Raw genomic sequence first — 12,206 nt, forward strand, 5'->3', positions numbered from 1 at the left:
AAGGGGTGGGACAGGCACACTTACATCAGCAGACCCCTTCTGATTTAGGGTGACCCCCCACCCCCCCCCCCCCCCATAATGTCCGTGGCTGCTGGACCTCCCTCTTCCTGTACTTCGACACCCCCGGCCCCCACCCCCAAGCTTTCACTCTTCTCTCTGTCCTTGGACCCCAAAAATCTTCCTTGCCAGCAAATCCCAGGATCTAGGCTCAGGTATCTTCAAGCCCTTCCTGTTCTGTCTACTGCAGCTCTTGTTGATTCAGGGACTGGAGAGCCGCTCGCCAATCAAATTGGCCGGCAGCTTCCTAAGGCGGGGCTGTCTGCCGAATGAGGGGTGGAAGTCTCGCCTCTGGTCAACTGATGCTTATTTGAGTGTTGAATGGCTGCAGGGCAGGTACACCCCGTTCTCTTATTGGATGGCGAGAATAAAAACCTTGCAATCCAGAATATTCAGGACATTAACTCTGTTTCGCTTGCTCCTAATGCTTCCTGACCTGCTGAGTATTTCCATCATTTGGTGCTTTTATTTCACATTTCCAACATCTACATGTCACTGATTGATGTTCACTGCTTTGTTCATTATTATAGCGGATCAATTTAGTGGTAGATGTCATAAATGTCATTGATGTTTACAGCATGGAAACAGGCCCTTCTGCCCAGCTTGGCCATGCCGCCCAGTTTCTATCACTAATCTAGTCCCACTTGCCTGCATTTGGCTCACATCCCTCTATATCCACCCTGCCCATGTAACTGTTTTTTAAAGGAAAAAATTCTACACGCCTCTACCGCTGCCTCTGGTTGCCCGTTCCAGATGCTCACCACCCTCTGTGTGAACAAGTTTCCCCTCTAGTATCTTTCGTATCTCTCCCCTCTCACCTTAAACCTATGCCCTCCAGTTCTAGACTCCTCTACATTTGGGAAAAGATGTTGACTATCTCCCTTATCTATGCTCCTCATTATTTTATAGACCTCTATAAGATCACTCCAGGGAAAAAAGTCCCAACCTATCCAGACTCTCCTTATAACCCAGACCATCAAGTCCGGTAGCATCCTCGCAAATCTTTTCTGCACTCTTTCTAGTTTAACAATAAAGTGATACTAAAATCATGACATTACTGGGGGGCTTTTCACTGTGACCATAATAGGGTTAAAATTGCAAATGCTGATTAGCCTTACTCATCAGCCTTACATATTGGGATACCATAAGTAATGTAGCCGTGGTTTCCTGACCTAGCTGACCAGGGGAGGTTCACTACTGGGATTGTACATTTATTTAATCAGTCCTGAAGTCTCCCATATTCTAGTCCCACACTTTGCCAAGTAACAGGTTGCCCTTAGTATTAAATGTTACTTTAATTAATGAACAACTTGACCCAAAGTTTCTGGGGTTCCAGTTCCACCATGCCTGTTCCATCACCAATAATGTGTTTTAGCTAGAAGCACAGTGACCAACAGAAGATGACGCAGACCCTATCCCAAGTTGGGGGAGTTCTTTTTTTTCCATGTTTGAGGTTTTTAGCTCAAACCCGTAGAGGTACAAGAGTGGGTGCAATCCTACATGCTGGCAACAGTCTAAAACTGACAACTTTCAGTTTCAATTCTAAAGCCCAGGAATGAATGAGGAAATAATTCCTGTTCTTGATTTTATGTTAGAGAGAAAATCCTTTTAAAAGTATGGCAAATAATCCCCTTTGGGATCAGCTGAATCCCTTTACTTAGAGCAGTTTTGAATTATTGTGCCCTTGCTGCTCCAGCGATCGAGGTTGTAAAAGGTATCATGTAAATGCAAATGTTTCTTTTTCCTTTTCCTCACTGAACATGAGAGCTGTTGTTAGTGACACAGAGGCTCAATCTTCAACCACATCTCATTGGGCGAGTTATCTGTTACTCTCCTGCGCCCTCCTTATGCCCAGAAATGGGTGGGCCCAGATTTCTAGGCCATTGTATTTTCACAAAGGGGCTACTTAGTTGGTAATATGTTTATCTGCAAATTTGTCTCCTATTTCAGTTTTGAAGTCCTATCTTAAAGCAATATCAAGACTGTATATCCCTGATTTTAAATTAACACACCCAGCAGGTCAGTTCCAACCGTTGTTAAATCGGGCAGGATGTAATTTAGACACTGGACCTGGATGTGTGACATTATTAGTGGGTTAGGCTAAAAACAGAGTTTACATTCGTCCTCCATTAGACTGCCAAGAATGAGACAGATATATAATGATTATGAGCCAATTATCACCATACTGCCATTTATCCCAATATAATTGAACAAAAATTAGTTTTTAAATGGAAAAGAAAGGAAAAATAAAAACACTTCAGTTGCTGTGGTTCTTCCAGAGGCAACAACAGCTTATCTGACACCCCATTACTCTGACACATCTAAAGCACTAGTGGATTACACAGAGGAATGGTTTGTCTGCATGTAGAATGTTGCGACAATATTTTTAAAGGGGCATTTGCAGAACTTTACATATAATTGCACAGAGGGAGGCCATTCATCCCTGCTGCCTGTGTCAGCTCTTTGCTGGAACAATCCTAAACTAATCCCATTACCCTGTTCTCTCCTGACACTCCTTTATTTTCCTCTCCTTTGGATATTTGTTGTTTTTGAAAGTAAAAGATACCATCGTTTTTGCTTCAACCATACCCGAAGGTAAAGCATTGCATGCTCCTCTGTGCAAAGATTCTCCTGACCATTATCCTCACTACCTTAGTTATAATTTTGAATTAGCAACTTCTCACCCTTTACTCCCCAACAAGAGGCGATTGCCTTTCCCCTACTCATGCTCAAACAGAAATCTCAGCAACGGACTCCAATAAATCTCCGTTTAGCAGGGATAATGCAAATTGTCTGACTATCTCAAGTCATTCTTCTGAACTAAGGCTTTCTAACCCTCGTGTCATCCACAAGCACGAATGCTATGAACTCTGTATGGGCCCAATATTATGTAAGCAGTTAAAAAGGCAAATGGGCCAGACCTGGGACTGGGGCAAAATTCCTTTGGTTCAGAGAATCCACTCCTGGCCATGGATGGGGCCTGCCATAACAGTGATTGCTGGTTACAGACTTCACCAAAGATGCCTCTGTGCTCCATTTGTAAAATCAAGATCTCATAGGTGATCTCGACACTGAAATTCTGAAATTTAAAAAAAAATGTTCTGCCGTAGCTCTTTGTCCAGGAGCCGCTCAAAGCAGTAGCAGGATCAGGGGCAGTTACGGGTGGATGTTAGTGGTGAGGTTGCACTTGGGCAATTGCACTAATGAGTGTGAATCCAGCAGAATCTCTACAGGCACGAAGAAGACTGGCACCTAAAAATGCCCCAAATAGCACGCTTACCCATCCAGAGCTCCATGCAAAAAGAGGTGTTCTGCACCTGACCTCAGATACCTCAGTGGGGCCAATAGCTGACAACACAATTTTAAAACTATTTTGTGAAGTAATGACAATAGTATTGCTGGTTGAAAAGATCAGCTCTTCAAAGTTTTGACCATTAGCAAAAATTAACTGCCATGATCCGATCTGGTTAGAATGATGGTTTAATTAAGTCTTCACATTTTCTAATACGACTAAGCTAATGACTGATAACTAGAATTTCACTGTTGCAAAGGTGGAAAGGGATTTCCACAAGAGATTTATGAGAATTCACAAGGCTCACTGTATTTTGCAGTGCATTTATAATATACTTTGGGCACATGTTGACATTTTTTAGCACATACAAGCTAAAAAGGAAAAATAGGGCAAATCTTGTGGAGGCGACAGAGCTCTTGGTCTCCTTTTGAGAGGCCTGTCACATCCTGGGCTCAAACACTTCACCCAACTGCTGGCCAATCAGAAACCGGCAATTCTTCTGTACTCAGCAGAGCCACCGGGGAAGCAATGGCTGCCACAATACTATCCCACCCATATCCTCGGATCAAGGAGGGACCCAGTGAGGGGGTCATACGATAGGAGTTGTTGGAAAGGGAAGTGATAGATAGGGAAGGGGTTTTCAGTCCACTCCTCCTTCCCATACCAGGTTTCTTGTCAGACACCAATTACCTTTGAACGAGAGACCATCACCTCTCCATAAGCAAACATGGCAGGGTTTGCGCTTGTTGCGTTTCCCACTTGGCAAATCCCGCTGGCTTAAACCAGCAGCGGAGGGACAAGACCCTTCAGTGGACATTAATTGCCCATTTAAGAGCTTCAGTTGGTGGTGGGGTGGGGCTTAATTTGTGTGGCAGCACAGGGGCTGGTTTAGCTCACTGGGCTAAATCGCTGACTTTTAAAGCAGACCAAGCAGGCCAGCAGCACGGTTCGATTCCCGTACCAGCCACCCCGGACAGGCGCTGGAATGTGGCGACTAGGGGCTTTTCACAGTAACTTCATTGAAGCCGACTCGTGACAACAAGCGATTTTCATTTCATTTCATATCCATCATTAACTGCCCCCACCACCAAACTTGCCACAAGAGAAGGCAGAAGATTCTACCCAAAATGTTCCTACGGTGGGCATCTACTGGCATGAACAATGTCACCTCTTAAAAGTCCAGCTTTATTTTGGAGTATAAATTGTTTAAAATACTGCTTAACTTCTTTGACTATATCCTTAAGCTCTGTCACTGTAGGATGCTACACTCTACCTTGTGAGGTGAGCTGTTATTCGGTTGGTTCTCCTATAAGCTGCCTTGAATAAGAAATCAGCAAACAAGGCCTCCAATGCTTCTGGGTGGATGTTTCATTCTTCCAGTCATGGTTTAAGTGAACCATGAAAAGTAGTTCTTCCTTCACCTACTGCCCAAATGTTGTCAAGTACTGCACCAATAAGTATAGTAGACAGATTGCATAACATCGAAAACATCCAATCAAACAACTGGATCTTTTACATTGAGTATCTGATTGGAAGGAAGTCTAAATTCTAGGAGGCCAGCACAAGATGAAGACTTAATCTTCTTTGTATTTCTTGTGAAACTTCTTTTTAACATGTGCAATTATATTTCTTGCAAAGCCTCAATTGATGCAGGTTCAAAACATGTACATCAATGCATATGCAAATGTAATCTCCAGGATAAAATTAGCAGATTTTCACAAACCTCTTTCCAGACTAAGTACAGAATAGAAAATAAAATATCACTTGAAATTGAAAAAATTGTTCTACCTTCAACAGCTCTCTTGAAGAAAACCTTACAGCTTCCACATGTAAGAACTCCATAGTGACATCCTGAGGCTTCATCACCACAGATCAGACAGAGTTTCTGCAGACTCAATCCAGGGGCAAAATGAGAAAGATGGCCTCTTCCATTCTCTGGTCTTATTAAAAAAAAGGAAAAACAGATTTCAAAGTGGGTTGACTCACCATTAAAAATAATTACAACACAATATTAGCTTTAAAAGTTTTACATGCAGTCTTTTGTGAAAATTCATCATTCATGTGTCACATTAATTTCTATATGTAATGTATCAGTTACATTCAGGTCATATGCTCGTGGAGGAACAGATTCATTTTCAAAGTGAAAAATCTGCTGCTATAGTAGACTCCTGTTAAACATCAGTTTTTTAATTGACAAAAATTTTCATTTGAAGCCCATTTTTGATTTGAATGGTGTTTTTACTTTGTTCGATTATCTGTCTTCTGGCCAGTACCAATTGAAGTTTTTTTAATGGCTGTGCAATGGTGAAAAAACCAAAGTGTCTTTGATGCCATCTCTGATCCAGTAATCACAATCATTATTAGGATAATGTTCATTTATTATGCGAGACACATAAAACAGAGCTACGCGGTAAAAACTGACTTATAACAATCTGTTCAAGACACTCAGAATTTAGCACCTTAGTTACAAATTGTTGTTCCATACTGTCTAAGGTTGTGACAGTATAGAGATCAGTTTTCCAGCAAAATTGAGTTTACACCGCATCCTTTCACTTCCCGCATGGCCCATGCCAAACTCGATGAGCCCAATTGCTTTCTGTGCAGATGCCAAAAGTATGCAGAGAAGGCAGAATGTAAAGTCAGTCAGTTCTACAATGCTGATTTTATGCCAAACCTGCCAATTTGGATGCCACCACTCCAGGCAATGTCCTATCTTAAACATATGACAGTGGCATGTTTATAAAGGGATCATCAACAACCTGCAGGTTATTTGCTGATTACTTTCTACTAGCTCTGTGTTTGCGGTAGTGCTAAGTCTTTGGTGCAATTGGTTACCATTAGAAAACTGCAGGGTTTTATGCCCGATAAAGGGAGGGTATTACTTATGACTGCAAGGTCTCTGGGCTCAACACTTGATTTCCATGATCGGGGCTGTAACTGTCATCATCCTCTGGCTGCAGCATGAGAGAGAGATGGTCCAAAGACAGCATATAAGGGGACACGCTTCTCACTGAGGGAGGAGGCAAAGGCAGAGAAATGCTCTCAAAAGGGGGCCTTACCCACCTTGGGTCTCCCAGGAGAAAATTCCTACTTCCACCCAAGCCGGGAGCAGTGTGTTCAAGGGAGGCAATGGCATAGTGGTATTGTCACTGGATCAGTGTCCCAGACACCCAGAGACCCAGCGTATCCAATAGCCCAGCATAATGCTCCAGGGACCTGGGTTTGAATCCCACCACGGCAAATGGTAAAATCTGAATTAAATAAATTAAAAAATAATGATGTCCATTGTCGATTGTCATTAAATATCCATCTGGTTCACTAATGTCCTTTGAGGGGAACCAGTCCTGTAGCCTCAGAACAGGATGACAATGCTACTTCCAGTGGCTGCAAAGTTTACTGTGGCCCTCGATTTCTTTGTGACAGAATGGTTCAAGGTTAAAGAGCTAACACAGCCAAAATACTCCAGCACCCTGTGCATTGCTCCATCAGAGATATGATGACGGCTCTATCTGTTAGGAAAGGTGACTTCATTGTATTCTCTCAGGACTGACAAAAGCAGGAAGAGTGCATCCGTGGCTCTGTCAAGATAGCAAGTTTCCCCAGGTGCAGAGGGCACAGCATCGCAAAGCTAGGATGCACAGCAACAGTAAAAGTCACCATTAGCTCAATGTACTCTTGGCGTTTAACCATACTCGGAACATTATGCGGGTGAATGCCCATCATTCTAGCAGCAATCGTGACCCATTCATCCTATGTCAGTCTGCTATTCCAAGAATCTTTCAGTCCCAGGACAATACAGCAAGAGTTTCCCAAGGGACTGTCCTCAGTTCAACCATCTTAAGCTGCATAATCAATGACCTTCCCTCCATCATAAGGTCAGAAGTGGGGATGTTCGCTAATAATTGTACAATGTTTAGCATCACTCACAAGTTTTCAGATATTGAAGAAAGACCTATAGAATATCAAGCTTGGGTTGGTAAGTTGCAAGTAACAATAGCTACCTGCTTCTGTCATGATATGCAGACATGCAGATAATGATATACAGACAGGCACAGAGAGGCAGCTAATGAACACAGAGAACAGAACATGACCAATGAGCAGGCAGGACATTCATGGGCGGTATCTCACTATAAAAGGCACAAGGCACTCGCACTCCACCTCTTTCCACTGATGACCACCTACAGAGTGAGTCAGAGTGTATTTACAGGATCACACCTCTAGCACGTAGCTAAGAGCTAGTCTGGTTCAGTCAGACAGAGTAACCACACTTAGGTTAGCAGAGAGTCGAACTCATAGAGAACTGTGCTCCTGGTTCAATAAATTAGATTGAACTAACTTCAAGGTCTGGGGTATCTTTTGGTTAAAGCTGCATCCAGTTGCAGCCTGTGTTATCCCAGAGTACATAACACGACAGTTTCCACTGCCTTCAATTGATCCTGAACCAATTGTAGGCCATGCTGCAGTCAGATTTCATATTGTCTTCGAGAGGTATGGTCTGCTTTAAGTAAAGCAGGCTAGCCTTTCATGGTGTTGGCATCTCAAGAACTTGGGCCTCATGCTGAGGCATACAGCTACTCAAAAGCACGTTCAGCGCTGGGATGCATGCCACAATCATTACAATCAGTTGTCAGCGCCAAATTTGCCAGCTGCCTGTATGACCTTGAATAGCTGCAGGTTAATTGTGCATTGTGATCCAGGTGTTGATTTCAGGGGCAATCTAATTTTCCCTCCTTTAGTTTTCATGGGGAAACTGTCAAAAGCAGCAAGTTGGAAAAAATGAACCTATATTAATCCAGACATTTTGATATTAAATAAGAATTCACTAATCGAACCTGGGACCCTGGAGCTGTGAAGCAACTGTGCTAACCACTGTGCTACCATGCACGGCGGCAAGCACAGTTGCCTCACAGCTCCAGAGTCCCAGGTTCCATTCCCGGCTTGGGTCACTGTCTGTGCAGAGTCTGCAAGTTCTCCCTGTGTCTGCGTGGGTTTCCTCCGGGTGTTCCGGTTTCCTCCCACAAGTCCAAAGATGTGCAGGTTAGTTGGATTGGACATGCTAAATTGCCCTTAGTGTCCAAAAAGGTTGGGTGGGGTTACTGGATTATGGGGATAGGGTGGAAGTGTGGCTTTAAGTATGGTGCTCTTTCCAAGGGCAGGTGCAGACTTGGTGGGCTGAATTGCCTCCTTCTGCACTGTAAATTCTATGTCTCTACACTCTCACAATGGATATAATGTTGTGCCCTCCTCTGTGGCACGTTTGGTGGCAAGATCATTTGATTAGGTGGAAGGGTGGAGGGTAGTAACCCAGCTGCCTTTCTGCCTCCACCCAAATTAAGTCTGTGGCAGGAAGGACTGTGGACAGCCTTCTCTCTTTGCTGCCGATTGAGGCCTTGAAGTGGGTAAGATGGCACTTAAGGACTTCATCCTGCCACTGCTGGTATTAACCCAACACTCGATGGGGAATTTGTCCCGTGGGAAACATGACAAGCAACCTTGGCATATTTGCCTGGGGCTCTCGGTGATGGTGGTGATGATGGTGGTGTCATAGTATACACACAGGTATATGATGGTGCACAGACAGGCAGTGATTGACACACAGGATGACCAATGAACACACAGAACACAGCAGCCAATCACCAGACAGGATACAGTAAGAAGTCTTACAACACCAGGTTAAAGTCCAACAGGTTTGTTTCAAACACGAGCTTTCGGAGCACGGCTCCTTCTTCAGGTGAAGAAGGAGCCGTGCTCCGAAAGCTCGTGTTTGAAACAAACCTGTTGGACTTTAACCTGGTGTTGTAAGACTTCTTACTGTGCTCACCCCAGTCCAACGCCGGCATCTCCACATCAGACAGGATACGACCACTATAAAGCCAGAGGGCACTAGTTTTCCCACTCTCTCGGGATCCAGCCTCTGAGACAGTCAGAGCCATGAGAAACAACTAGAACATACACCATGTGCTAGTAAGATAGTCTGGTCAGGTTAGCCTCAGGTCTCCAGTCAACTCAGCATAGTGTCAACCCACAGTTAAAGTATGTATGATAGTTAAGAGTTCAATAAAATCGAGTTGCATTTCTTCAAGTGTTGGAAGCCAGTCTCTCTCACTGCTGCAGTAAACGCAATCCTCGCAGACCCAGCTTACCCAACACATCATGGTACCAGTGAGTAACGCTCAAGTTTGATGATCCTACCTTGAGATAGTCTGCCTTTGACCAGCGATCAGCCATCCGGTAACATGGACAGTATCCGCCCTCCCCCACAGCCCCGCATCGCCGGCAACCTTGGTGGAAACTGGAAGATTTTTAAGCAAAAGTTCCAGTTGAATCTTCAAGCCACCGACCTCGAAGTCGCATCGGATGCCAGGAAGATCGCTCTCTTCCTCTCTACAGCCGGGGACCACGCTATCCACATCTTTAACTCCCTCACCTTTGCTGAAGGCGAGGAGAAGACAAAGTTTAAAACAGTCCTACTGATGTTTGACAGCCACTGCGACATAGAAGTCAACGAGAGCTTTGAACACTAGGTGTTCCAGTAGAGGCTTCAGGGTAAGGATGAACCTTTTCAGTCCTTCTTAACCCATCTCCGTATCCTCGCGCAGTCCTGCAACTACGTCTCCACATCCGATTCCATGATCCGCGACCAGATCGTTTTCGGGGTCCACTCCGATCCCCTTCGCCAGCAGCTCTTTAAAGTTAAGCAGCTTACCCTTACCATCGCCATCGAAACCTGCATCCTCCACGAGCACGCTAACAACTGATACTCCCATATCAAGGCGGCAGAGACGGCGCGGCAAGGCCCCCACGATGCGGAGCGGGTGCAGGCCGTAAAACAGCTCCAGGGCCTGAGTCTGGATGAGGGCGGCCATTTTGCGTGCTTTTCCCGGGCTCCAGCGCATGCGCGCCACGACCAAGGGGTCAGTGAGGCCGACGACCGAACTGCGCAGGTGCGCACGTCGTTCGACCGCACCGCGCATGCGCGGTGGCGCACGGAGCGTCCTGACGTTGGCGCCATGACGTGCAACAACTGTGGCTCTGCCAATTTAAAGCGGCAATGTCCCGCAAAATCTCGACGCTGTCTCCAGTGTGACAAGCTTGGCTACTACGCAGCCCTGTGCAGATCTGCTCAACTGCCCAACACAGAGTGATCCCAGCCGCAGCGCATGAATGTCCGGTCAGTACAGCAACCCGTTGCAGACCCCGACTCTGACATGGTTCCAGATTCCGACACCGAGGGCCTCACATCCCCATTCCGGGTGGGCATCATCACCAAGCATATGATGCTTTCAGCCAAGAAGGTGAAACAACTCCCAATGATGAGCATTGACCCGGACGATGAATGGTGTGCCACCCTTATGGTCAACAAGGCTCGCATATGCTTCAGGCTGGACACCGGCGCTTCAGCGAACCTCAGTTCAAAGTCTGACCTTGACACCATCCGCGCCAAGCCAAACATTCTTCCACCGGCCTGCCAGCTCCTCGACTACAATGGCAATGCCATTGCTGCCAGTGGCTCATACCAACTTGCGCTATTCCATCGTTCTTCAAAAGCAACCCTGCGTTTTGAAATTGTAGGAACCAACAGAGCGTCCTTGCTCGGTGCTCAGGCCTGCAAAATCTTGAATCTTGTGCAGCGGGTTCACACCATGTCGTCCGCTGAGGCTGTTGCCTCGCCAGATGTCAACTTCCAAACCCAATTAGATGACATCATAGCACAATACCACAGCGTCTTCGAAGGTATGGGCACACTCCCCTACCGATACAATATATAAGATACTTCTGAAGCCGAATGCCACACCTGTGGTTCATGCACCTCATCGGGTGCCAGCACCCCTTAAGGACCGCCTCAAGCAGCAGCTGCAAGACCCCCAGGACCAGGGCGTCATTTCTAAGGTCACGGAACCCACTGACTGGCTTAGCTCCACGGTTTGTGTCAAAAAACCATCGGGGAACTTCGCATTTGTATCGACCCCAAAGATTTGAACCGTAACATCATGAGGGAACACTACCCAATACCTAAACGAGAAGCGGTCACCAGCGAAATGGCTCACGCCAAGTTTTTCACGAAGCTGGATGCCTCCAAGGGGTTTTGGCAAATACAGCTGGACGCGTCCAGTTGAAAGCTGTGCACATTTAACACCCCGTTCGATCGTTATTGTTACAACCGGATGCCCTTTGGCATCATCTCCGCCACGGAGGTGTTCCACCGAATAATGGAGCAAATGATGGAGGGCATTGAGGGGGTGCAGGTGTACGTCGATGATATCATTATCTGGTCCACAACTCCTCAGGAGCACATCGATCGCCTCAAACGAGTGTTCCATAGGATCCACGAGCATGGCTTCCGACTCAATAGAGCCAAATGCTTGTTCGGTCAACCAGAATTCGTCACCCGCCACAGAGAATGAATTTATAGGCTGAATGTTGCATTACCTTGTGATCCGTTTACACATCTGTACATATTGTCTCTTCCTAATTTGTCATCTGCCCTCTATCCGCACGAGACACTTTCCCATGTAAATACGTTCACATACTTTGTATATAGTCAGGCTCCTATATACACACACACACTCACTATTTATTGACCTATACACATTGTTTTTAAAAATGAAACAAAAAAAGGGGGGGAGATGTCATAATATACACACAGGTGTATGATGGTGCACAGACAGGCAGTGATTAACACACAGGATGACCAATGAACACACAGAACACAGCAGCCAATCACCAGACAGGACACGACCACTATAAAGCCAGAGGGCACTAGTTTTCCTGCTCTCTTGGGATGCAGCCTCTGAGACAGTCAGAGCCCGTGAGCAACAACTAGAACATACACCATGTGCGAGTAAGATAGTCTGGT

General features: G+C 45.6%; 1 protein-coding gene across 1 annotated transcript in view; it reads right to left on the reverse strand.

Annotated features, from left to right (window-relative positions):
• Positions 1–12,206, reverse strand: part of LOC119977507 (progesterone receptor-like) — a 411,675-nt gene that overhangs the window by 315,758 nt on the left and 83,711 nt on the right. The window contains exon 3 of the mRNA XM_038818543.1: positions 5,138–5,289. Within this exon, the coding sequence (XP_038674471.1) occupies positions 5,138–5,289 (152 nt within the window). The remainder of the gene's footprint in view (positions 1–5,137; positions 5,290–12,206) is intronic.

This window comes from Scyliorhinus canicula, chromosome 14, assembly GCF_902713615.1.
Source record: "Scyliorhinus canicula chromosome 14, sScyCan1.1, whole genome shotgun sequence".
NCBI classification, from domain to species: domain Eukaryota; kingdom Metazoa; phylum Chordata; class Chondrichthyes; order Carcharhiniformes; family Scyliorhinidae; genus Scyliorhinus; species Scyliorhinus canicula.